The sequence below is a fragment of the Pelodiscus sinensis genome, chromosome 14, assembly GCF_052426305.1.
Source record: "Pelodiscus sinensis isolate ZL-2025 chromosome 14, ASM5242630v1, whole genome shotgun sequence".
In the NCBI taxonomy this organism is placed as follows: domain Eukaryota; kingdom Metazoa; phylum Chordata; order Testudines; family Trionychidae; genus Pelodiscus; species Pelodiscus sinensis.
The window spans coordinates 27,749,240-27,777,239 of record NC_143065.1 but is presented as its reverse complement, the minus strand read 5'-3'; the positions used below and the strand labels follow the sequence as shown (position 1 = coordinate 27,777,239).

Below are 28,000 nucleotides of genomic sequence, written 5' to 3'. Positions count from 1 at the left end.
CCGCTTTGAAGAGTTTGTCTAGAAACAGGACGAATACCGTATGATTTAGCTGATGACTCACACACCATGAAGAGTGCAGAGTGAATAAGTTCATGAACAGTGCATAAGCTGAAATGTGTAGTTATGCCAAATACTTGTGAACAATAAATGCATTTAACAGAAATCAGAAATCAGTTTGAAACAGAGTCAAGAACAGAAGAAAATGGCTAAATTCATTGCCCAATTTATTTCCAGTGGATAATTGGACCTGGTCTCGTCGTGATTACATCAGGTAAATTAGAAAGAAAACTTTAAACAAATAACTTGCAATCTTGGGACAGGAGCTGGGGGGCTCTTAAAAATGGAGAGAGCAATTCCACTGAATTTCTTGTTACGTCTCATTCAAATAAATTACACAAAATGTTAGTCTCTATATAAAAGGCTGGAAAGGCTCAAGTTTATTACAACTGAAGCCATGGACAAATTACACCACATATGAAATCTTGTGTAAAACTGCAAGTCCAAAATGACATTTTGAATTTGCTGTACAGAAACTAATCCACCTGCACTTAGCTGAGTTTGAGTAGAACTGAAAATAGAGGCAGTTACTTATTTCTACTGAGAGTTCTTTGCTTCTCAGCATGTTCCACAATTTTTTCTTCTACATAAAGTCCTTTTCGTTTTCTCACTGCATTCATGTACTTGCGGGCCTGGTTCTCAGAGTCTGCTTTTTCCCCAAAGTGCAAATATTCCTCCTCAGTAGTTGGTACCCAGAATGGGTCACTTGAAATTACCTAAAAAAAAGAAAATTGTAGAAAGAGGTATATTATTTTTTTTAAAAAAAGTAGATTAGAGCATTTCAGCTAACTTTTTGTGTTCTAAATGACCTTATTTTTAAAAGCAACACATTTGGAAAAAAAGTAGGTATGGTTTCCTAGGTGGTATTCAATAAGCTATTCAAGCCAAATGCATTGAAGCTGGTTTAATATGTTCAATGAATGAAGTACTCACCTTTTTGTAACTTAGGTATATGTATTTGCTCTTAAAAAAAAGAAAGATTTGGCAAAACTATCATATATGCATTAAAACTGAACTAAAAATCTCATCCTAAATTTCAAAAAGCCCCTTCTCATTTAGATTTGTGTTGGGGTTGCCCTGCCTTTTTACTGGCATTCAGTTGCACATAGGGGCAGGTGACCATTTTGCGGGGCTCCCCCTTTGCCATGGCGCATGCGCGGTGGCGCCATGCGCATATGCGGTGGCGCCACAGCGCACGCGCGGGGCTTTTTGAAGCGCGGTGCCCGGGGCAGCTGCCCCGTTCGCCCTTTCCTATATCCGCCCCTGGTTGCACAGAAGATGATACACTCATTTCTGTGTCTCAGATTCCTCTACCCCTGAGGAAAACAATTGTAAAATCAGTAGGGATTCTTCACAAGGCCTTGGGAGAGATGAAATCCTCAGTCCTGGAGCTAAAACTTGCCATTGGAGCTTCTCTTGTATCCTTGAGTCTGTCATAATGACTGAGCCTTGTGAAGCCTCCTAGAAGGTTTTGGAGGATGGAGCTACATAGTCCTGGACTAAACCTACAGAAACCCTAAACCCACCTTCTGCTCAGTAAGTAGGGAACCCTCCTGGGAGATGGCAGAACCAAATTCAAGTCCGTGTTGTATATCAGGAAGTATGGTGATTCAAACCAAGCTGGATGACTGCTCTTACCCAGTGATACTCAAGCTTATATATATATATATATGACCGCTTTTAAAAAAAAAAAAAAAATCAATAAATTATAAGTACTTCCAGTACCTACAGTTTTCAGACATACAATTTTTGTTCCTACCATTGCAACACATATGTTAAACAACTTAATCATAGCTGGGCAGGTGATGAAATTTTTGGGTGTAAAAAGTACAAAAATAATAAAACGCTGTAAAACTTAACACAAAAATTCAGTTTTCTGCAAATTTCAGTTGTGTTGACATATCCCCCAGACTTCTCTTGAGTACCCCTAAGAGTACTCGTACCACTGGTTGAGAAACACTGCTCTAGCCACTAGACCAGTGACTAGAGTAAAGGTTATGAGGGGGCGGCCTGGTCACCACCACATTGTTTTTAAACGACTGACCCAGATTAGGTGCCTAACCCTAGGAGAGTATTAAGAATAGGGATGTAAAGTCCTGTTCAATCAGTGTTATGTTTAACCAGTTAACCACTTAAATGGGAGTAGTGGGGACACTCCAGCTCCCTCAGGCTGGGGTGGAGCAACCCTGTCCATGGACTGCAGGGCTGTGCCCACTGCAGGTGGGGGCTGCTCCAGACAGGCTGGAGAGTCCCTGCCCACAGTAGGGGTCTCCCTCCCCCAAATTAGGCACCAACGTTCATTGAGGGACAGGGCTACAGCAGGCCACATTGCTGTCCTTACCTTTTCTTACTAGCTAGTTCAAGCAGCTTCCTGTTCAATATTTTGGCTTGTATGAACACTTTTTTGGGTGCCTAACTCTCCCCATGCATTGTTGAGGGAGTTGGGGTGTGGGGTTGTATATTCCACTCAGCAGGCAGAGTGCCTAAAAGTGAGGTGTTTCTATGCTAAGTAAGATAGAGCCCATGTCCTCCTTGTGAATCACTTTGCAGGGCTCTGCTAGCCAAAAGCAATTTCAACATTTTGATAAGCCTCCAAACTCCAGAAAGAGGGAGAAATAGCCATGATAAACTGATAAAGAGCTGACAACAGTGTGCTAGTTCCAGTTATTAAAGATACTTAATTAGAGAGCTGTCAAGGTCTCAACTGATATATCGATAAAAAGAAAATGGTGACTTCTAGGCTATGTCTACACTTCCAATTGATTGACACAACTTTTGTCATTCATAGGTGCTTGATCCTCCCTCCTCCCCACAAAAGTTTTACCAGGGCAAGTGGAAATGTGAATGGTGCTTTGTCGGCAGCAGCACTCACCTGCCAACAAAGTGAAAACTGATTGTGAGGAGTAAAAGTATTTTGTCAGCAAAAAAGCCAACAAACAGTGTTCACAAATGCTGACTTTTAGAGCTAGGGACACAGCCTTGTTGCTAAAAGCTGCATAGTGTAGACATACCCATACACTGGATAGTCAGAGCAGGCATTATTGAGTTCTTGGAGATCCAAAGTGTCACGCAATCTGCACTACCAGTAGAAACTAAACCTAATTGTAGGCACTCTGCTAATCAGCTGGGCAGCATCTGAATCTCCCCTAAGTGGCCGCACAAGCACACAGTTTACAGGAACACCAAAAATTACAGTGGCATCCAAAAATAAATACGGAAATTTCTGAGGTGCACGCCCCAGCCAAGGTCTGAGGCATCTGACTGTAGCTTCAGGGAAAGAGCAGGATTGTCGAATGGGACTCCTTCCAGGGCCTTCTCTGGACTGGTCCACTACTGCAATGAGATGAGTACCATCAAGTGAATGGTTACAATCTTTCCCAGGTGGTCTCTGTCACAGGTCAACACCAGCTATTCCTGGAGGCATTGCATGTGGAGACTGGCACAGTGGACCATATAACTGCATGTTGCCATGTGCTTCACCAGACACAGGCATACTTTGCCCGTCAAGAGAAACTTGGAAACTTCTACGATGAGGTCCATCAGCACCTGGAACCTGTCTAGTAGCAGGAATGCTTTCACACAGGTCAAGTCAAGTACTGCCATGACGAATCCTATCCTTTGAAATAGAACTAATGTGGCACTTTTTGTCTTTGACCAATAGCCCCAAGGACTGCCACATGGCTTGCAGGGCCTTGACACAGTGTTGGACCTACTCCTTGGAGCTGCCTTTGACCAGCCAGTCATTGAGGTATGGGTAAATCTGGATAACCCAGCACCTAAGGTAAGCACAACTACTGCTGTGCACTTGGTAAACTCCCTCAGTGCTGTTGCCAGGCCAAATGGGAGGACAGCAAATTGGTGTAGGCCTAACTCACTGTAAAACTAAGAAAGTGTATGTGTCCTGGGAAGATCACCATGTGGAAATATGTGTTTTTCAGGTTGTGGATTGCATACCAGTTTCCTGGATCCAGGGAGGAGATAATGGAGACCAGGGAGATCATACAATACTTTAGTTATCTATTACTAACTATTTAAACTAACTGTACAAGGACTAAAGTTTCACAAACTAAGCCTAAACAATGCTACGAAGAATAGTGGACATTCTATGCACTATTGGTGACCTCAAGAAGGAACTGAGAGTGGAATGGGCAATGTCCCTTATACCACAGCATGTGGGTGCCACTCCAGTGGACCCCAGAGCCACTCCCTTTTGGACACTGCTTCACGAAACACTTCCAGCACCAGTGCATGTGGCGAGCACATATACTTAAGATGGAATGGATACGAACAATCACTCAAAAAACTTTTGAGTTAGTACAGTGCTATCAGCAGCTTAGATTGTGGGACTCTACACACTGAATGAGCACACAACAATAAATACAGGTTGAACCTCTCTAGTCCGGCACTCTCGGCACTTAACTGGTGCCAAACCAGAGAATTTGCCCAACCACGGGAGGTCAATATTGTCTAGCAGCAACACCAACACTTGCACTGCTTACTGTGGTGTTAGAGGACATTTAGGGGTAAATTAGAGCTAAATAACAGCACAGAACACTGAGAGCCAAGACTGGTAGCTATAAACCAACTGTATGGGACCATGGTAAACTTGGCCACACCCACGGCAAATGGACATCTGGCTGACTACAGTTATGTCGGACATAGGTGCTGCTGAACCAAAGAGTGCCACACTAGAGAGGTTAACCAGTACTCATTTGATTTTACTGACTATCATACTGAAATAACAAATTATAGATGTATACAGGATTGTTCTAAGGACTAAACTTAATGAACCATTTCAGGCTTATTACTTGGTAAACTTTATCAAAGGTACAAGGAATAGTCCTAACTCACTAAGAGCGTTCATCAAATCTTAGGCTGATATAAAATGGGTGTGTAATCAAATCTGGGAAATGGACCTTGGCAAATAGATATTTGGGTAATTAAACAAAATTGCACAGGGCTTTAGTCCTGAAATTCAACTCTTCCTTTCTGTTAGTGGACTATTATCTATGAAGGAGCCTAAAAGTAACTGGAATTAATAAGGTATAGACAAACTTATAGCTGCAGTCAATAAGGTCACCTTGCAATAATGTTAGCTACGAATACTGAATGATAAATTTGATCACTGAATGTCTGTTTAGGTTGCCAAGTTTCTAATAATCATCAATGAGCTTCATTAATTTATGTTATGGGTAATCTATACATTTTATAAAAGACAAAGGTAATTTGAGTCTGTTTCTTTAATTAAATCCCAGGAATTAATTAGAACAATACTAACAGTAAATATCAATTGTGTTTTAACATTATTGTTCTCATAGTAGTCAAGGACATTACTTTAAATTATTTTTGAAGAACAAGACTAGAGCTGTCTTACTACTCAGACCAAAGGGACCACAAACTTCCAATGTTAGGCATCTTTACCCCCAATCCAGAATTTTTTAAGAGTGTGTGTTCAGGGTAGGAATATTCTTGTATTTATTGTACTGTACCCTGCCATATGATATTTTAAGACAAGGAAGGTCATTTAAAACTATATCCATAGAACAAAAATAGGGTAAGGAGACACTGAAAATTGGCAAAATAGGAAGAACATTCCTCCAAAACATAGCATTTTATAAACCATTAATTTAAAATGCCATGTTTTAGAGAGTACATATTTGTAAATTATGAAGCTCATAGTAAATCAAAAGTAAGAGTAACCCCCTTCTCCTAACTGGGTAACTCGGGAGCAAGTCAGACTCACACGTCTCCCTGGGTACCTGATGGTTTTAACATAAAAGGAGATCCTGAGTACCCCAGTGGTGATGTTGTTTAGTTGGGAATTCCCTATCCACCCCCCTGCTGCAGTCCCTTGCTCTTAAAGAATATACAATGGAAGTGCCTCCACTTGGCTGGCCCAGTACACACTTAATGGTGTGCCTTGGAGCCTCCAGGAATAAAATGATTCCACCAATAATCTGGATCTAACTCCAGGACAACAATTATAAATAATATACATCTAATTGATTAAATTAGAATTAAACACCTTTACTTAAAAAAACAGGGTTTAACAGATTAAAAGTGAATAAAATCAAAGGAACATATCTATCTGGCAATTTGCACTACCACCATTTGTCCCACTCCAGAGTGTGCACTCCTCTGGATTCAGAGTCCCAGAAACTTGCTTGTGTAGGCATGCTTGTTTGTTGTTTAAGTTTGTGTTACAGACTAACTTGGCTACCCCTCTGAAACAGATCAAAGTACGTTACTAAATTAAAATGAAAAGAAAATGCATAGTTCTAGTTCTAATTCACTTCAAAACATTATTGCAAGCAGATTCTTACCCTACAGAGCTGCTCTTATTTCAGGCATAATTTTCAGATCAAAGACTCTTTTACTCTGACTTGTGTCTCCAGCCTTTTTCATCCTTTCCAGGTTTTCCAGGCCATCTGAAGACAAAGGGCTGACAGCTTCCCATTACATAAATAGTCTTTTCCCCAGTGCAGGAACCTTTTGTTCTACATCCCCCTTTCCATAGAAAAATACTGGGGTCAAAATAGAATCCGATTTTGGTATGGTCACATGTCTTCTTATACTTGTGATTCAAACAAGGTCCATGGTCTGGTAGGACCACAGCTGTTCTGGGATCAGAGAGTTCTGGTGCACTGCGGACGGGGGGCAGGCAGAGGTGCCCAGGACTCTGGCAGGGGGCAGGGGAGGGGCTGAGAGCCTGGCACATGGCTCAACTGAATGGGGATCCAGGGCTAGGAAGGACAGTGTGCTGCCCAGCTGGGCTGCTAAAAGGGGGTGAGAAACCCAACATGCACGACCCAGCTGGGTTGTCCAGGGCAGCTGAGGAGCTTGGCGCACAGTTTAGCTGGGCTGCATGGGGCAGAAGCCGGGACAGCTGGCACACAGCTCAGCTGGACTGGGGAGAGAAGAGAGGCGGGAAGGGTGGTATGCACAACCCAAACAAGCTGCCCCGGGGAGCTGGGAATGCTAGCACAGGGGTCAGCTGAGGTGCGGGGGGGGGGGGGGAGGGCTGAGGGGGAGGAAAGAGAGGGTAAGGGGAGATCCAGGAAGGCCTGTGCACTGCTCAGCTAGGGTTGCCAGGTGTCCGGTATTGACCTGGACAGTCCGGTATTTTTGCCTCCTGTCTGGTAACAAAAAAAATCAGAAAATACCAGACACCTAAAATGTCCAGTATTTTCTGATTTTTTTCCCTGCAGGAGGCGAGAATACCAGACACTTGGCAACCCTAAGACACACTCAGCAACCAGGCCCAGCCCCTGGCCTCCTCTTCTCCCCAGGGCCCGGCACCCTCAGCCCCCAGACTCCCTGCTTCTGCAGGGAAGCTGCATTCTGGCTTGATTAAGAAAACAAAATGGACACTGGCAAAAAGCCTAAAAACCAAGGGGAAGCAATGCCTTCCCTGGGTCTTAGTGCTCAACTTCTCCCCTGTTCCTATCCCTATTCTGACTCTGCATGCACTGAAAGGGGCCATGCTGTTTTATTTTTTAATTTTTTTTCCTCAACAAGTTTGGTCTCCCCTTCCCCTCCCCCCCCCCCCCAGAATTTTTTCCCAGTGTTTTTTTTTGGGGGGGGGGGGGGTGGTGGGAAATTCGGCATTTTTGGTTAAACCATCTGGCAACCCTATGCTCAGCTGGTCTGCAGGGAAATCAAAGGGGAGACAGGAAGCTGGGCGTATGACCCAACTAGGCTGATGGGAAAACTCAGAAGCCCAGTGGGGTTGCAGAGCAGGGGGTAAGGCCAGCAGCAGAGGGACCAGAAATAAGCTCCTCATGTCCAGCAAAATCCCTCATCCAGGACCAGTCAGGTCCCAAGGTTGCCAGACCAGGGAGATCCAACCTGTATAAGCAGTCTCATACTTTGTAGTTCTAACTTCTCATACAAGAATGATACATGCACCAAATCAGGATATACAGAATCAGCAGACGGTAACATTAAAATTGATAGGTTACATAAGGTATTTTGTCCAAAGCATCTCCACGTTTAGCATATTTATATTCATAAGCCAATTTTCATAAAGCATGGGAAGGAGGAGAACCGTCATAATTAGAATAATTCAGAATCTGGCCACTTCCAGAAGACACTGCTATCAGCCCCACTTCTCTGATGCTTCCCCATCACAGCAAGAAGATTCTCTCTCACACACACACACACACAGTAAGTCTGCCTCTCTGACACACACACACACACGCATGCAGTCTGCTTCTAGGAAAGCCTCCTCTGACCAAGGAGGAGATATGACAGAGCACTCCATAGAGCCTATTACAAACCTCATTACATAGATCTAATTTAATTGGGAAATGTTTAGATACTTTGTTGGGTTATTCTCAAGCACCCATCAGTCTTTGTTTAAGCTTAGGTGTAAAGTGTCGAATTTAAGCATGAATGACAGTTCATTAATTCTCTTACCCATTACAAAGATAAGACAATTATCACCTCTAATATCATTAACTCACAGACATTTATCCCCCCCCCCATCTCCCTTCTGTTCTGAAATTTGATTTGTCCTTTTCATATGTGTTCATTTTTTTTAATTGTATCCTTTTGTATATATGGTTGTGACAATTTTCTTCCACTATTTGATCTGAGGAAGTGGGTCTGGCCCACGAAAGCTCATCACCTAATAAACCATCTTGTTAGTCTTTAAAGTGCTACATAGTCCTGTTTTTTATTTCAAAATAGAGCACTCTTCCTCCGACTTCCCTTACTCCTCGTGCAAGGAGGGTCCAGGAATCAGAGTAAGAAGTCCTCCTGCTTGACAGTATTTCAACATTATTTCAAAATAACTGTCTGCTGTGTAGACATGGACTAAGTTATTTGAAATAACACTAGTTATTTTGAAATAATGTTGCTGTGTAGATATACCTTTTAATTGCATAAGGAAAAGAAAATTATTGTTTTTGTAATTCTGTCAAATTGAATCTCTTCTAATGACATTTTAAAATATGCTCCTGTATTTTTTACTATTCTGTCATAAACATTTATTCCATGATGGCAGGAAAAGCATAATCACACAGTCTGAAAAAAAATTAAATGGAGTTTACATTTACAATTACAATGTTTAATTATTTCCATATTTTATATATAGTGCCTTGGAGCAGTGTCTTGTAGATAATATTAAAATTACAGTATGAATAACTTGGCTTACATAAGTTTCTTGTAGCCTCTTTTGTCTGTATTTTCAGTCCCTGAGTAGAGAGGATGGACATAGAAAATGGGGCAGAGTAAAGGTTGTTAGATTAACTGAATTTCCTGATTTTTTTCTTAACTGTAACATTTAATTGTTTTAAGGCAGTATACTCTCAACCCTAATTCTGTTTTTCAGAGGTTTTTGTCTGCGAGTCTAACACTATTTTCTGTTGCAAAAAGCTATGTTAAGCTGTCATATTTAATATGTATGTGCAGTATAGTTTGGCATGTCTCTTTTTAAAATTTATTATAAGTTACTCTTTTATATTCTGAAGTTTTGCCCTGCAACAAAAAGTATTTGGAAACTTAAAGGGAATTTTAAGTAAAAATGACTTGGAGCATAGAATAAATAACATGTGTGGATGTCTTTTTTCCCTCCAAGATCAACATTAACTGCTTTCTCTTAAGCAGCTAAGATTATCCTAAAAGGATTGTTCCATTGAGAACATAATGAATCATTTAGGGGTTTAGTTAGACAAAAAAAAATCTATTTCAGCTGCATAGACACCAAGGGGTTTTTCCTATGTGCCCCCCAAATATGCAAACAATAATTCAAGAGCCAAAATCTTGCTCAGCACTCCCATGGAACCTATGCCCAGTGTTCTGACAGTTCCCCAATGAAAGCAAACTGATGGCAACTCCTTTGCAGTATCATAGGGAAATGTTTCATCCTTATGTCTTCCTGCACCATGCGAAGAGAATATGGATCATGATGGTCACCACCTGGTACATTCATCTGCTGTGGTCCATTGGCTGACTGTGACTTGGAGACAGATGATCTTTCTCCTGGGCACTTGCCTTCACTCTACTGAGTCAGGAATATTTCCCAGACAATGTAAAGTTTGATCCTTTTATGCCTCTCACAAGAGCTCTGCACACTGTGGCTGGTTTGGTGGCTTCTCAGAGCAAATGCAGAATTTGTTTCCTGAATTTCAGTAAAGTCTTTCTAGTTGAATCTTCTTTGCTATAATTTACTATGATATTATCTTACATGTCCAGGCTAGCCAGGCCTTTTTGTAACCTATTGTTAGCTGCTTCTACTATGTGGTTACTGTTTCCTGGAGCTTATTTCTATACAGTCTACTTTAGCTGGGAGCTAGATATGCATGTGAAATCCATAGCATCCATTCTTTCATCAACAGAAGAGGCATCCAGGCATAAAACTTTTGTTCACATTAGTGGAATAACTTCTTCCTTTTGAAACAGCTGGGTTCCGAAACAGCGCACGGCTGAGATTATGCTAATGAAACGCGGGATATTTAAATCCTGGCTTCATTTACTATTTCAAATGCCTACATTTGCATCCCTAGTTTGAACTACAGTGCAAGTGTAGACATACCCCAAGCGAATACATTCACTCAGACACAGATGCAGCTCCTATACCTACCTCTAATAATTAACTAACTCCTGAAAATTTTAATTGATATTGAGCACAGAAGGTTTCTTAAATCCTGCAAACAGGTATATAACATGTTCACATATAAATACAGTCTATAAATTGTATAGATATTCAAAAGGATTCATTCCAATTCTAATAATACCTGAATTATATTAGCCTGGTTTTGTGAGAGGATTTATGCATATTCCAAGAGCACCTCTAGGCCCTCTTGTGAGAGGCACTATACCAACACATGGTAAGAGACATTCCCTAACTCAAAGATCTGACAGTCTAATTAGCCAAGACAAAAGTGAGAGGGGGAACAAAGACACAGAGATGGGAAGTGACTTGCCCAATGTTATAGAGCAGTTCAGAGGCAGGAACAGAACCCAGGTCACCTGGGTCCCAGTCCAGTGGTCTGCAAATTGGCGCATGCTGCATGAGAATGGTAGAAATCTGGATCTGCTTGACCAGGGACTTGCTTTACAGCAAGTGCAACTTACTTTACAGTTAGATCACCAGCAGCAAGAGCAGTCCCTTCTGTCCTTGCTGGCCGCTGTCAGCAACAAGGGAGTGGTGCTGGGGGCATGCTGGGGTGACTGTTTGACCTACGGCTTCCATCCAGCAGGCAACTCCAATTTTGGAGGGGGGAGGGGGGGTAGGGAGGTATCTCAGCTGGACCTCCTGAGCAGCAGCCATGGGGGGCTTGGGTGAGTGTCATGCCAGGGATGGACTGGGGTCCCTCACCCAGAGCTCACTGCTGCTGGCAGGGAGAAGAACGGGAAGAGTCTTCCTCTGTCCCCCCGCTCCAGCCCCGGGGCGGCCTGTATGCTGCACTCCAAACTCATCCTCAGTCCAGCCCCCTAATCTCCTGCACTAGCCCATAGCCTATACCCCAAGACCCTTCTCATACCCAAACTCGCTTCCAGAGGCTTAGGCAGGTATGCATGTGTGGGGGACAGGACTTGGGTTCATTCTGGACATCGCCAAAAATTATATGAACCTGACGCATCTGGGCCTTAAACTCTATGACTCTCTTAATGTCCCCAGGATCCCACACGTGTCATGGCCAAAAAGGAGCATTATAATCATATAGTCTGAACTCCTATTTAACAAAGGCTATAGAATTTCCCTCAGCAAAGCTTTTAGTCATCTCAATAACTCACGACTAACTTAGAATGCAAGTGTAACCCTGGTTTCAGTAAAACTTTGGTACTGATTTCAGTGGTGCCAGCATTTAACCTTTTAGAAAGGCATCCAACCTCGAGTTAAAGACTCCATGTTGTGGACTATTTGCCACATTTTTGGTAAGCTGTTTCAACAGTTAATTAGCTTGTTAAAATTTTGAATCTTAGAACAGAAGAACAGCCATACTGGGTCAGACCAAAGGTCCATCCAGCCCAGTATCCTGTCTGCTGACAGTGGCCAATGCTAGGTGCCCCAAAGGGAGTCAACCAATAATGATCAGGTAATGATCAAGCGATCTCTCTCCTGCCATCCATCTCCACCCTCCGACAAACAGAGGCTAGAGACACCATTCCTTACCCATCCTGGCTAATAGCCATTAATATTATAGCCATTGCTAATAGACATTATAGCCATGGCTAATAGCCAGTAAGTCCATTAATGGACTTAACCTCCATGAATTTATCTAGCTCTTTTTAAAACCCTGTTATAGTCCTAGCCTTCATAACCTCCTCAGGCAAGGAGTTTCACAGGTTGACTGTGCGCTGTATGAAGAACTTCCTTTTATTTCTTTTAAACCTGCTGTCCATTAATTCCAATTGGTGGCCCATAGTTCTTGTATTATGGGAAGTAAATAACTTTTCCTTATTCACTTTCTCCACACCACTCATGATTTTATAGACCTCTATCATTTCCCCTCTTAGTCTCTTCTTTTCTAAGCTGAAAAGTTCTAGTCTCTTTAATCTCTCTTCATATGGGACCCATTCCAAACCCCTAATCATTTTAGATGCCCTTTTCTGAACTTTTTCTAATGCCAGTATATCTTATTTTCGGTCTGAATTTTTAAACTTCAGCCTCCAGACACTAGATCTTGTTATGTCTTCCATCCTCTAGTATGAGATATCTTCTTTCTGTATATGTACTATTAAACAATGGTAGTTTCTATCCAAAAGTAAGGCTCTCTTCTTGCCCTACAAGGTCTTACTTGTCCCCGTAGTGCTGTGGAGCATTCTGGCTCAATATTTTGCAACTCCCAACAGTGCGTAGTGGGGAACAGATTTCCAAGCAGAAAAGGAATTGACAAGTTGTTTGCTGATGAGTGGCTGATCCCTATATGACTAGCAAAGTGAGCCCTGTTTCTCTGATACACAGAATAACATTCCTAGCTATGATTATGTAGGGAGAACCCAGGTGTTATCAAATCCCTCATGGACTACAGACTGGAAATAAAGACTGGACTGGACACAGTCCTAGAAAACGTACTGAAAAGAACAATTCTACATTTGCAGGGAAATGGATAGGATGAGCTCACGGATCTTTTCCGATCCCTAACTTCTGTGAATGATTCCAGAGTTACCAACCCCCCCACTCTCCCCTACATCAAAATTGAGATTATTGGGACATCGAATGCACACTGTCATTTTTGAAACTTTAAGAATGAAATTTCTATTGGAAACAGCTAATCTAATTATGACCGAAACCAACATTAACAGAAAATCTCTCCAACTGTCAGTGATGGGATACTAGATGGGAGGGAGAAGTGTGGGGTGGCACGAGAGGTTACGAGCCCTAAAGGTGTGGGCAGGGAGGGACTAGTGGGGCCAGAGGGCCAGCAGCCAGGATCCACACCCCCTTTGCACTTACTGGCTATTTCCCGGGCTGCTTCGGCTGAACCAGGAAGGTGAACCAGGAGCAGAGAAGAGGCAGGCCAAGGGTGGAACAGGGGCAGAGAGAGGGCAGAAAGGGGTGAAACAGGGACAAGGAGATGTTGGTTCTGGGTCAGAGGGCGTTTGGCCCAGCCCAGGGTGTGTGTGTCATGTGGCTGGTGTCCCTCTGGGTTCCCTCTCACTAGTCTCGTCTGGTAGATGGGGAGGGCTCTGAGTTATTATAGAGAATTCTTTCCCAGAGGTATGGCTGGTGGCTCTTGCACACATGCAATTGACCACCATAATTTGGGATGGGGATATAAATACTCACGGGGCCCTTGCAGTCCTCCAACCTGGCCCTCCATGGGTGGGGCTGCTCAAGCCCTGCCAAGCCCACCGTGGACAAACTCCTGCCAGCTGGGCCATGATGGACAGAGGGCTGCTCCCACCTGGCCTAGCCCTCTTGTTAACTGGTTTCCGAGTAAACATGCTGGTAAGGCTATGTAACCAGTTAACCTTTTACATCCCTAATTTGGGCGCACGAAGGAATTTTCCCCCAGATCCTCAGATTGTCAGAAACTCTAGGGTTTAAATTGGGGGAAAAGGTGAATGATATGTAACTTGAAGTCTTTAAGCCACAATTTGAAGACTTCATTAGCTTAGCCAGAGTTCAAGGGTCTATTAGAGGAGAGCATGGGTGAGGTTCTGTGGCCTGCAATGTGCACGTTACCAGATGATCATGATGGCCTCTTCTGATCTTAGTCTATTAGGCTGTGTCCAGACTCAGGGGGTTTTTCGAAAAAAGTAGCCTTTTTTCGAAAAAACTTCGCCTGCGTCTAGACTGCAGCCAAGTTCTTTCGAAATTAAATCGAAAGAATGCGGCTTTTCTTTCGACGGTGGTAAACCTAATTCCACGAGGAAGAACACCTTCTTTCGAAAGTGCTCTTTCGAAAGAAGGCGTTCTTGACAGCAAACAGGCTTTTTAGAAAGAGAGCATCCAGACTCACTGGGTGCTTTCTTTCGAAAAAGCGGCTTGCTTTTTCGAAATTCCGCATGCAGTCTAGACGCGCTCTTTCGAAAGCGGCTCTTTCGAAAGTATCTTTCGAAAGAGCCTCTTTCGAAAGAGGCTTGCAGTCTAGACATAGCCTCAGTCTGTAATAACAGGTGTTAGATGGGGATGAAAGGAAAAGATAAATGCTATTAAACTCAACACAGGTTGAACCTTTCTAATCCAGAACTCTCTTGTCCAGAATTTAGTTAGCCGGATATCCACTTTTCATAGGTGTGGCCAACTGTCCTGCAGTGCCTTAAAGTTTGTTTACAGCCACCAGCCCTAGCTTTTAGTGTTCTGTGCTGTTTTTTAGCTCTAATTTACCCCTAAATGTCCTCTAACACCACAGTAAGCAGTGGAAGTATTGGTAATGCTGCTAGACAATATTGACTTCCTGTGGTCCAGAAAACTGTATTGTTCGGAACCGGTCAAGTACTGAGGGTTCCAGACTAGAGAGGATCAACCTATAGCAGAAAACAGAACATATTTCATCATCACATATGAATGAGAGGGCAGATAAAGAAAAGTTATTTATTAGTTCCCATAACAGAAGAACTAGAGGACACCAAATGAAATTAATGGGTAGCAGGTTTAAAACTAATAAAAGAAAGTTCTTTTTCACACAGCGTGTAGTCAACCTGTGGAACTCCTTGCCAGAGGAGGCTGTGAAGGCTAGGACTATAGCAGAGTTTAAAGAGAAGCTAGATAATTTCATGAAGGTTAGGTCCATAAAAGGCTATTAGTCATGGGATAGAAATGGTGTCCCTGGCCTCTGTTTGTCAGAGGCTGGAGAGGGATGGCAGGAGACAAATCGCTTGATCATTGTCTTTGGTCCACCCTCTCTGGGGCACCGGGTGCTGGCCACTGTCGGCAGACAGGCTACTGAGCTAGATGGACCTTTGGTCTGACCCAGTATGGCTGTTCTTATGTTCTTATCACAAAGCTTAGCCCTTAAGATGCTGAAGCATACTACTCTCTGAAAGGAATTCAAGGAAAAGATGAATGACTACTTGATCACAGTCATTAAAGATCTTGGATTCTGGGGTCTTGCACAAAACATCTGGTTGGGGATTAGGATAAGTGGCAAAGAGGTGGAGTCAGATCCTCCACATTTGTAGCCAGAATATAGTGCAGTGTTTTATTCTTGTTTCCTCACTCTGAGCATAGAGTAAATTTGGAATGGAAAAATCTCCAATAGTAATGAAAATATTTCTTTTGTCTCAGTGGCATACAAACACAAATTTTACTTTATTCTATTTATGTTCCACTTTCCTCAACATGGTATTTGATGAATGGCCCTAAAAACAATGATATATCTAATTCATACACTAGGGCAGTTATTATTTGGCAGCAGTTATCCAGTTTTATTCCCAGCCAAAAAAGTTTGAATTAATATTACAGTAAACTTTAACCTTTGGATTCTATATGACTTGAGTGCTATATTTTTCATCCTTAAAACTGCATTAACACTAGCTTTTTGGATCAAATAATTCTGTTTGGAGTTCCTTCCCTTTTAAAAAGTCCGAAACTGTAGTGCACCTTTAACTAAGGAGATCCTTCAAAGCCAAAACAGAAATAGTTTAATGAGAACATAAAGAACTACTAAGGTTAAAGATATACAATTTTAAAGCTGCTGAAACCAATTTTCTTCAATTGTGGATTCATTTTTGTTTTAGTCTGATGAGGACTATAGAAACTTCAAACCTGACTTCTTTTATTGTCAGCCATTTTAATAAGATATACAGGGACAAACATCCCAATCAGAACATATTTGGAAAATATTACCTCTTCATGCACAACTCAAAAAAAGAATGGACTTTTCTTTCCAAAAATAACTTTGGACCAGCACAAAGCATGGAAAACAATTTAAAAGGCATTTGCTTGAGAACATATATTGCGATGGAGTCAGGCCAAGATGGCTACAAGAAAGTAACAGAAAGCAGGTAGCTTAGTGCAGTTTAAACAAGTCCCTGTTTCTGTAGTAATCAAAGTCTATTCCAGGCTAATTAAGACACCTGAAGTCAATCAAAAACATACTAGAACAAGTAAAAAAAAGTTTGGTTCCAGGTTTCTCAATCAAACCTATCAAGGACCAAATCTGGAGCCAATCAAATCCCCTTTTGTCAATTTAGTGGTGTGCTGAGTGGTGGGAGGAAGATGTGCTACTGGAGAGCAGGAACTGAAGAGATGCTGTCAAGTACCAGTAAGGAACAGTGTAGGTACAGAGGCGAGGGGCAGAGAGAGCATTTCCTAGAAAACAGCCTCTTCGGGCCCCAGAAATCCAAAGGCTAGAGGGAGAAAGATAATACTCAGTGTACTACTACCCAGAAGCGCAAGACCCACTATGTGAAATTAGGAGCTTTGTATGCATGAGAAACAGTATGCATGTTTCTTAGGATACAAGTTGTAAATTAACTGTATCCAATGTCCCCTCTGTTTTTCCATCCATGTGCAGAATAAATGTTGTCATATGCACTGAGGCATGTGGGGATGTGCACCACCAGTAGGCTGTGTGTGCTCTGCTAATCAGCAGGGCAGCATTTGAATCTCCCCAGGGTGGTTGCCCAAGCACTCATCTAACAGGGAACAGTGACTGTGTCTATATCAAACTTGAAGATGGGCAATGTCAAGCTGATAGCTGACCATTATGTTTAAAATTAAAAATGCTTAAATGAATATATTCTGCTCTTTTTTAAGAGAAGTAAGAGAAAAACTCAGAAGTCAGAAAAAATACATCACTAACTTTTACATGCAGCATGTAACCTCTTAGCCAAGTGTCCTCACTCAGATCTTGTAGTCCCTACATCCTCTGCCCCCCTGCTCCTCATTTTAATGATTGAGGTTTTTCCTCTGACACATGGAGAATATCCATAAATTGCTGACACAAAGAAGGACTATGACCTACTAATTTACCTGTATGGCTAGGCAATAGCAGCCATGCAGAACCACTCTTGGACTGATAAGTGGTGGTTTCAGATGTGGATAAGGCAGAAACAATATCCATCACTGAGACACTGTAGGATATGTCTCCATCAGATGCCAGACAGTGAACTTCCAATTCAGGAAACTAAGGAGGGGAGAGAGATCTTTGTCTTTTAAATAGTACCCATCACTATAAAATATAAATGCCGTGTTCTTAATAGACTAAAATTGAGGTGTCTGGTCAGCAGATCAGAGACAGGGTTTCTGGCAGAGGATCAAAGACAAAGAGCAAGGACTGAGAGCTCTAAGAAAGTATCACATAGAAAGAAAGATTCCCCTTTAGGTCTGGCTCATAAAAGTCTGCAAACAGCTGTGGAGAATAGGGCAGGAAACTCTGACACGAACTGTTCCAGGAGAAATATAGAGACCATGAGAAATATTCCAGAGCCTTGCCACAGGAACTAGGAGGCTACCGGAGAATTTCATTTCCTCAGATGCCCCTCTGCAGTGGTAAATGAACCAGAAAGGGAAAGGTAAATAGTTTAAATCATACAGCCGGCAAAGAATACCTACCTGTCTCCTCACCAAAGAGACATGAAGCAAAGAGATGTCTCTGTGCCAGAACGTGCACTATACAAGTTATGAACCAAAGAATTACATACTATACAACATTTGTTTTTCAAATCTATTACATTACTTTCATATAGGTATCTGAAGGAAGAAATTGTACAAACAGATTGCTGACTTCAGTGATTACCTTGGAAAATGTATATAATTTTATTTCTGCTATCTACTCAAACTATTTTCCATCAAAAGCACAATTGGAAATTACATAGGTTTGACAGAATACAATTGAAAACATTGACAAAAGTTAGAAACTGGATAGCAAAGACCATTTATTTCAATTCTAGAACCAACTTCCAAGAGCCTCTGCAGACGAAAGCAGTATTTTGAGCCATGATACTCAATTCTTTTTCAATGGCTGGAGATTTCAAAAGATTGCAACTCTCCCACCAAACAGTTTATGGAAAAAGTTTACATTTTTATGACATACTCCTCCCCCAACCTAAGAACAAAAGTGACTTTCTGGAGTATTCTGTAGCTGGAGGATTTTCATTTTAATATTTTCAGAGAGGACCGATATATAGTTTTTAATTTCTAAAATTATCCTAAAGGTCAACTGGGGTTAATATCTGCATAGATCATGCAGCGCCTTCTGGTTACAACTAAAACTTGAGGTAACTGATCACTAATACTCTGAAAAAGTGGTTAGAAACCTAAATCAGGATCTAATAGCCTATGGGATTTGTACCTAAAAATAAAAATCAATGTATTTAATGAAAGCAATGAAAATTATTTAAAAAGAATAATTATTTAAATTTGTGTAGCATCTTTCAGCCTCAAATCTTATGTTAACATATGGATACTTTCGATAGGATTTCACACCATAACCACCAGTGACGGTGGTAGCAACAGTGAGAAATAATATTTTTCTACTCCTTGGACTTTACTTATTCCATCATTTTTATTTCATGCAACATGCTGACCTATTCTCACAGCAAGAAAGGAAAAAAAAGATACCATAAAACCTTGGCAGGTTATATGGCTGTCAGAAAATGATTAGATTGTTTGGCAATTCACCAGTATAGGTTTCAAAGCCAACTTGGCAAGATAGTTAAATTTTAAAATGTGTTCTTTAGTTATGGAATTGCCCTACCACAAAACTGCAGTAACTGAAGTAGGGCATATAGTTGCTTGTGTTTAAAGACCAGAATGAAGAACAGCCCAGTTCCTCAGATTTGTATTAATTATAATAGTATGTAGTGGTAGACCCTGACACTGCACTTTGACATAGGAGTAGTCACCAGGAAATCAAGGAGATCATTTGTGTGCGCAAAATAAAGTATATGCCTAAAGTATGCATTTGTCTGGGGTTTATGTTACTTGCATCCAAAGGTGGAACTGGGACTTTTGTTTGTAAATTCCATAATGACAAGAGTACATACATATATTTGCATGTTCTGAACTACACTGTTGCAAAAAAGGCAATCATCATTCTGGAATGTATTAACAAGAGTGTTGTAAGCAAGACACAATAAGGAATTCTTCCACTCTACTCCATGCTGATTAGGCCTCAACTGGAGTTCTATGTCCAGTTTTGGGTGCCACATTTCAAGAAAGATGGACAAATAGGAGAAGGTCCAAAGAAGAGCAACTAAAATAATTAAAAGTTTAGAAAATATGACTTATGAGGGACGACTGAAAGAACTGGGTTTGTTTGGACTGGAAAACAGAATAAGAGGGAATATGATAAGATTTTACAAGTACCTAAAAATTGTTACAAGGAAGAGGGAGACAAAATATTCTCCTTGACCTCTGATGATAGGACAAGGAGCAATGTGACTTAAATTGCAGCAAAGGAGATTTAGGTTGGACATTAGGAAAAGCTTCCTGACTTTCAGGGTGGTTAAGCACTGGACTAAATTGTCTAGGGAAGTTGTGAAATCTCCATCATTGGAGATTTTTAAGAGCAGGTTTGACAAACACCTGTCCGGGATGGTCTAGATCAGTGGTTCCCAACTTTTTTGATACCAAGGACCAACAAACCTATTTACAAATGTTTGGCAGACCAGTAACATGTATTTGCATATTCATTATGCAAATTATGGACTTGCAAATAAAACATTGCCAGGCCGCCAAAAGCCTACTCCCAGAGCCCGCCCTAACCCGTAGTGCCCCCCCACTCCTCCACTAGCCCAAAGTGCCAGCCACTGACCCCAGAGTTCCCTTCACCCAACCCTCCCAGTACCAGCTTCCCACCATCAAAGCCCTCAATGCCAGCCCTCTACCCCTTAGAGCCCCCCACACCACCAGACATCCCAATACCAGCCTCCTGTTTTCAGAGCCCCACAGCAACCAACCCTCTGACCCTCCCCCCAGTGCCAGCACTCAATATTAGCCCCGTCCCCAGAGCCCCCCAGTGCCAGCCCTGCCCCCATAATTCCCTCCACTACTAGTTTAGCCTCCAGAGCCCTCCAGTACTAGCCCTGTCCCTGGAGGCCTCATTGCCTTGCCTGCCCTCCCTCACCTTGCCATGAGCTGCTGCCTGTGGCTCTAGGGGTGGGGCTGGGGCACACTATCCAGTGCCTCCCCTCCCACCACAGCTGTTGGGAAGAGGTGTATCCTGCCCCGCCTCAGCCAACCAGTGCCAGGCAAGGGTGGGGTCTCCTCCCTACCACAAAAGAGTGTTTTGCAGTGCAGCAGGGGCGGAGGGGGTCATGCGGTGCAAGGTTTCCTCCCAGCCACGGAACAGTGCCTCTGTGGCCAGGAGGAGACACTGCACCTGCCTAGTGCTGGTTGGCGGGGAGATGCAGAGGATACGCTTCTCCCAACAGCTGCGGCAAAAGCAGTGTACTCCAGCCCTAGCCCTGGCCCTGGGAGCCGCCATGGCCTAGCAGCTAGAGGACCATGGCCCGATAGATGGTGCTCGGTTCTGCCAGGAGTGCAAGGGACTGGACTTCGTGACCTCTCAAGGTTCCTTACAGTTCTATGATTCTACAAACTGACCAGGCATATCAGAGATTTTTTTTCTTAAGTTTAAAAAAAAATCACTGATTTGTTCCTCCTCTGTTTTGAATATCTGTCAACTGAGGTAAACATTAACATTATTTTTGGAGACACATGATATTTCAAGATTTCAGAAAACATCCCTAATAAAAGTGCTTTAGGGTGACCAGACAGCAATGGTGAAAAATTGGGAAAGGGGTGGAAAGTAATACATGTTTATCTAAGACAAAGCCACAAATACCAGGACAGTCCGTTTAAAATCAGGACATCTGGTTACCCTAGAACTAGTCCACAAATGGATCTGTGGAGATGGACCATTAATGCCTCCCTTATGTAGCAAGTATGAAAGTAGAAGCCTCTATATAAAAATCGAAGTTTTGCCAGTATTTCTCCAATGTTTTGCAAAAAACCCAGCTTTTTTGATGATGGTGAAGGGTAATATTTTTCACAGAGTTAAATATTTATGTATTAATTTATATTTTACTCTCACTGTCAGGATTACTATCAAGATGACAATTTATTTGGAGCTGAATCTGATTACAGATTAATAGATTTTAAGGCCAAAAGGACTGTTATATTACCTTGTCAGATCACCTCTATAACACAGGCCAAAGAACCACACACAATTTCTGTATCAAGCCCATAACTTCTGTTTAAGTAATACACTTTAAAAACATATAGTCTTGACTGAAAGACTTCAGATGAAGATGAATCCACCATACCAAACACACAGGTGGGCAATAACTGGCCTTCGGGCCAGATGCTGTTTGTCAGGGCTAATTACTGATGTACCATCAGATACTCTGTTTACCTGAGCATCTGCAGGTACGGCTGCTTACAACACCCATTGGCCAAGAACTGCAAACTGTGATCACTGGGAGCTACGAGCAACCGTACTTACAGACGCTCAGGTAAACAAAGCGTCTTGCAGCCTGCCAGTAGCTAACCCTGATGAATCGTGTCTGACCCATGGCCTGGTTATTGCCCACCTCCGATTTATCATTCCCCACATTCATCCTTATTTTCTCTAACTTCTCCTAGAACAGTACAGTAAGTTGCGGAGACTATTCTAATGTTTATCTAACACTACTCTAAAAATTTGCGTGGAATCAAGTTTACTTTTGAAATACATTTACCTTGAAATAATTAAAACAGTAAAATAATAGCTAATCATAGCCCAGATTGGAATGTGTAAATTATCTTCAACAGGACAGATTGAGAGATACCTGCCCTAGAAATACTCCATGCCCCAGTAGTTAGTTACAGTGCTTTCTTGGGAGGGAGGAGTTCAAATCCCTGTTATATATCAAGCAGAGCAGATATCTCAACCTGCATCTCCCATAGCCTGAATGAGTGCCCTAACCATTGAGCTAAGAGTTACAAGTGGAGGCCACATTGCCCACCACTTTTCCCTTCTGGATGTTTTGTGAATCTAGCCCTTTGAAAATGCCCAGGAACAATTACACGTTTCATATGATCCAAGAGGGACTTTTTTTATTTGCTGAAAAATGTTGGGATGTTTGGATTCAGTTCAATGCAAACCAATTCCTCTCCTCCCCTCCCCCAGTTTTCAGAACTGCCAAGTAACCCAAAAATCAGTTATTCGCCCATCTCTAGCCACATATTTCTTCTACCTTGGCAAATAAATCAGGATATCATTTCAATCAAATCTAGAAATACCCATGACAGCTAGATAGTTCAAAGTGCGCCTATGATACCAGTGAGTAGTTATCCAAAACAAAGTGGCCCGCATTTTTATAACAGCAGCAATTACGTTTTTATAACTGGAAATTTGTTCAATTGGTTCCTGAAACTAGGGTTCAGTGGCAGAAACTCTGTGCATATACTCACATGAATGTTTCCTTTCCATCCTATTGAGAAACAAATGGGTTTATTTAGTGGGAGCATGACAGTTATGAATCCTAAAGAAATTCTGAAGAAAAATTTGATATCTGGTAATTTCCAATCTAGAAATAACATTCTCCCCAACTCTCTGAATTGATTTACCTGCTCTGTAATAATAGTGGAAACAGGACAGCTTTGTTGTTGAGGTGCTTTGGAGATAAGCCACCTCCTAACAGGTTTAGAAACACTGAACACAGTGGTTCTTACCCCTCCTTTTTTTTTTTTTTTTTTTTAATTTGGAGCTCTAAAGCTAAGTCTACGTTGCCACTTTACTGTGCTTCAACTTTCTGGCTCAGGGATGTGAATCTCCCATGGAGCCAGTTACAGCACTCTAAAGTATTAGTGGTAAACAGGCTCCCAGAGCTGTTAGCTAGTCCTTTGGTGAAGGTGGTTTAAAGTGAAAGTGCTGCCATGGCTACATATTAATTTTAGAAGTGTAGACAAAGCCTAATTTGTAATGAATTTGAATGTAACGCCCTATGCCCCCAAAGCTCTTGCTGAATTTCACCTGTTCTCTGTCCATTTTCTCTCCCTTCCTTCTGGACTGTTTTTTAAGGTCTCCTTTTCCCTTTCTAATTAATTTTCTGCGTTTCCTCTTCATGTTTTCAACTTGGTTTTCTTTCTACCCGGTTATTTCCCTAAATCTTTTCTCTTTGCTTTTCCGTGAAGACTAAGTTCTCAGTCTTTCCTCTTTCTGCTCTACAGTTTAGTGTATAACCTGTATTCTGAGCAAAAATTGTGCAATGCTAGACGAGGCTGAGAAACCTACAATATTACTGCTGAGAGTTAGCACTTGGCACACCACATTTTGTAATACTGGTGTGTGGTATCATCACTGAGAAAGAAGAAAAGTAGTCTCCTAAACGTACTATGTTAGGTGTTCCCACACTTTCATACTGTGGCTCTCTCAAGTTGAGACTGCATGGACTCTTCTTCCTTTCCACCCTCAGTGATCACATATTATCTCTGGCTATGTCTAGACTGCAGGCTTCCTTTGAAAGAGGCTCTTTCGAAAGCATCTTTCGAAAGAGCCTCTTTCGAAAGATCGCGTCTAGACTGCAGGCGGATCTTTCGAAAGAGAAATCCGCTTTTTCAAAAGAGAGCACCCAGCGAGTCTGGATGCTCTCTTTCGAAGACGGCCTCTTTACATTGAAGAACGCCTTCTTTCGAAAGAGGAACTTTCGAAAGAAGGTGTTCTTCCTCGTGAAATGAGGTTTACCGCCATCGAAAGAAAAGCCGCGTTCTTTCGAAATAATTTCGAAAGAACGTGGCTTGAGTCTGGACGCAGGGGAAGTTTTTTCGGGAAAAGGCTACTTTTCCCGAAAAAACCCCTGAGTCTGGACACGGCCTCTGTGGGGATAATAGTTCATATAAAATATATTATGAATGTCTTTGTAAGCATCTTTTAGTACAATTTAGAAGCTGGAAATAAGGAAGAGAAGCCAGCATCATGTGACCAATCATTTCTCTTTGGACCATTGGCAAACATTCCATTGACAAAGAATGCTCTACTGGCCATAGTTAGCAACCCACTGTCATATAATATTACCTCATTGTTATATATTTAGTTACAGACTAACACTACTACCTATTTGAGACTATCACCCCAAGAAATAAATCTCAGGTATACTAGGGAGTGCTTATTTGTGAAGTCACAAAATAGCAACTCAGCAGAAGATAATAAACATCCGACTTTTTTAAAATCAATGTCTGAATTTCTCACTTTGTAAACTGATTTTTAAAAGTGACCAGAAAAGCTAAACTGAACCTGAACATTATTTTAAAATGGAAAGGGCAGAATGGCTGACTGTTCTTACTCATGAACCTGTTTTTAGCTACTTCAATGGGTCTTCTGAGCTTTTTTACTATTCACTTTTATTAAACAGAGTTGAAACTGAAAGCCTTCCCTGCTTCCTCTTCTTCAAGATCAACAATCCGTATGATGGGAATAAAGTGGCACATGTCTCTGAACTGATTTCGTTTCTTAAAAAAAAGTTTCACCACTTCCATTAGTCCCTATTTACAGGGATCACTTTCACCTCTCCATTTCTTTTTGAAGTGCCAAAGACAGATACCATTTCCCTTTCCTTTGGAAAGGGTCTTGAAAACACTGCCCACCAATCCTGGCTTTGAATTATTCAAACCTATTCTGCTTTCTAGTATCCAAATCTATGTTGATTACTTCTTTATAACTACTGACCTATAGTTTTGTCCAGAAAAGCTTGCTGATCAACAACAGAATATTTTATTGACCAATGAAAATTATTTCTCATATGACAGAATTTATTGCCACATTTTGTCTTAATGGTAACATTTATTTGAAGCCAGTAACCAGAACTCACATGAAAACAGCAGTATATCAACTCTAGCGAAAATATGTTGTGAAAGAATTATTTTGTTATCCAAAACACTTCTTTTACTTTTCAAAACATCTAAAACTATCCAAACAGGATAGAAATATTTATTTCTGAAGAGCATAAAAGCTAATGTTTCCTCTTTATTTTGAAAAGAATGAATCAGAGGCACAACTTGGCCAAAACTTAACCTTTCCCTCTATTTTTTTTTCTGCCACATCTACAGGAAATAGATCACCAAAACAGCTGGAATGAATAGATCTTTTACCTCCCAGTGGCTGAACACCAGCTGCGGACTGGCCAGGCCACTTGTTCTCTTCCTGATTTCATCAGCAAACCCAAAGCTTTCTGCTACTGGCAGCACTGCCTTAATAATAAACATGTCAGTCCCCTCTTTCATCTCCTCTTGTAATACGCGGCCTTCTCTTTTGGACAAGACGGCATATACACGACCTGCAAAGGCATAAGTCTTATTACTTTACTGAGCCTTTCACATCCTCTGCTTTAAGGCAAACGTAATTATTTATTGAAATACTGTATACAGGATATATTTTCGATGACTTGGTCACTTTCCTGTAAGATTGTAGGTGGATTAAAATCATACAAAACATAAATTTGTTAATTAGCAAGAGATGCAAATCCACAGTATATACACATATTTAATAAAATTACTACTACCAAGTGGTTGCTATACTTGCGTACATTTTATGACAATATTATGCATATTTCTCAAAGGCACACTGCAGTAAAGAAATCATTAAGCTTGAATGATTTAAAGTGTATACACTGAAAAGAACATATCAGTGTGATGTCAGACATTTTATTGGTAATTATCCCCATTGTCGAGTCAACTCTGCTGTTTCTAGAAAGTTCTCTCTCACTTCTGACTCCTTGTTACTTATTTCACACACTGCATCAACATTCTGCACACACAAATATATACATGTAAAAATTACATTATTATAAAATGAAATGAAATCCTTCAAGGCCAAAGCATTAGGCTTTCTGTGGGGAACTTGCAGAGCCTGTGAGGTGGTGAAATCTAACCTACAGATAAGCCCTATGAATGGGAACAATGGTTAGTGAATCTTTCCAGCCTCACTACAATATCTGCAGGCCAGTAGATTCAAATAAATGTAGATCTAATAGCACTTGCCTATCACCTCCAATGATATTTTCTATTCTTGCCCATGATCTTGCCAGGACATTATCCCTCCTACTGCACCCCTCACATGGTCCTCTTCATCTAGGTGAATTTCACTGTTACTATATATGTTGCTTTCTTTTTAGTTACAAAATTTGGGGGGGGGGGGGGGAAGTGTTTCAGGTCTAAATGGTGAAATCAGACACAAAAAGGTCAGAGCATTTTCTAGACAAACATACTCGGTGTGGAATGCATATATGAGATTTGCTGATATAGGCTAATCAATTTCAAATCTAAGAAAACCTTGAGAGCATCTAGGGAATTCTGAAACAGTAAAAGGCTGTATTTTTTATACAGCTCACAACTGTACACTACAGGTTGGACCTCCCGGGTCCAGCACCCTCAGGACCTGACTGATCTCAGATGAAGGATTTTGCCGGACCAGGGGAGGTCATATCTAGTCCCCCTGCTACCAGCCCCTCCAGCCCTGGACCGGCTGCCAGCCTCTTGACCGGCTCCCTGCACCCCCCCCCCCCGCCACTGCTCTGCCAGTCCACCTCTTCCTTGCTAAACCAGGCAGCCCAGCTCCAATCCAGCTCCCTGTGTGCTGGGCTCCAGGCCACATCTAGCAGCCCCGCTGCAGTGCACTGGTCTCCTGGATGTGCTGGGTAGCACCACTGCAGTGCACTGGGCTCTTGGATGCACCAGGCAGCCCTGCTGTGGTGCGCTGGACTCCTGGATGCACCGGGCAGTCCTGCTGGATTGTACCTAGCTGCAGGTGCTAGGCAACCAAGCTGCAGGGAGACCAGCTGTGGGAAGCCCAGCCACCAGCCTTCCACTGGGACTCTCTGGTACTAGAACATTTGTGGTCCAGCTCAGGGAGTCCCAGTTAACAGAGGTTCAACCTGTACTTTAAAACACAAGCTTAGACATGCACACACATTGCACAAGATCATTATCAAGGTCACTGGAAATATTCATGGTAACATGCAGAATTTATTAAAAACGAACTGTTAAAATAAGTAAGTTTCCAAATAGATTACAGGATATTAATATTAGTTTTAAAATATTTGTTTTATTCCTTTTGTTTTAATAGCAGAGTTGAAACCTTGAACACGCATACACCAGATATTACCAGCACCATTTATTAAAAGGAACTAGTCTGTCAAGCATAGTGGAGAGGCACATGTTGAGCTGTAGTCTTGGCCAAGTGTTACTGGAGTCTGTTTTCCCAAAACAGTGAGAAGAGTGAGAGAAAATTGAGAGAAAAGTGAGAAGAGATTTTTTTTTCAGCTCACTAAAGGTTTTTCAATTATATGCTACTTCATTCAAGTAGCATCGATTGTTGCTGAAGTCACTGGTGCCACAGAGACATTATCTGAGAATCTGATTCTAAAAACCAAAACTGTTCTTTGGGAGAAATCCTGAAACCTCCCTCCACCTCGTTTTGGACTACACTGGATGGAGATTTGGGGTGGGTGAGGGAGTCAGGATATTGGATGCCAGAAGGGCTTGTGTGTAGATCCTCTGGATGCTGCAGAGCCTGGCCCTTGAGGGGAGCTGGGGTAATCTGAATCACTGGAAGATGTGCTG

At 41.8% G+C, this 28,000-nt stretch overlaps 1 protein-coding gene across 3 annotated transcripts in view; it reads right to left on the bottom strand.

Annotated features, from left to right (window-relative positions):
- Positions 1-207: 207 nt before the first annotated feature.
- Positions 208-28,000, bottom strand: part of EFL1 (elongation factor like GTPase 1) — a 183,045-nt gene continuing 155,252 nt past the window's right edge. For 2 of the 3 annotated variants that reach the window (XM_006139255.5, XM_075897120.2), the window contains exons 19-20: positions 25,532-25,716; positions 208-773 (exon numbers count right to left, since the gene is read on the bottom strand). In XM_006139255.5, coding sequence (XP_006139317.3) covers positions 585-773; positions 25,532-25,716 — 374 coding nt within the window. In that variant the 3' untranslated portion in view covers positions 208-584. The remainder of the gene's footprint in view (positions 774-25,531; positions 25,717-28,000) is intronic. The other variant, XM_089782057.1, reaches the window with a different exon arrangement.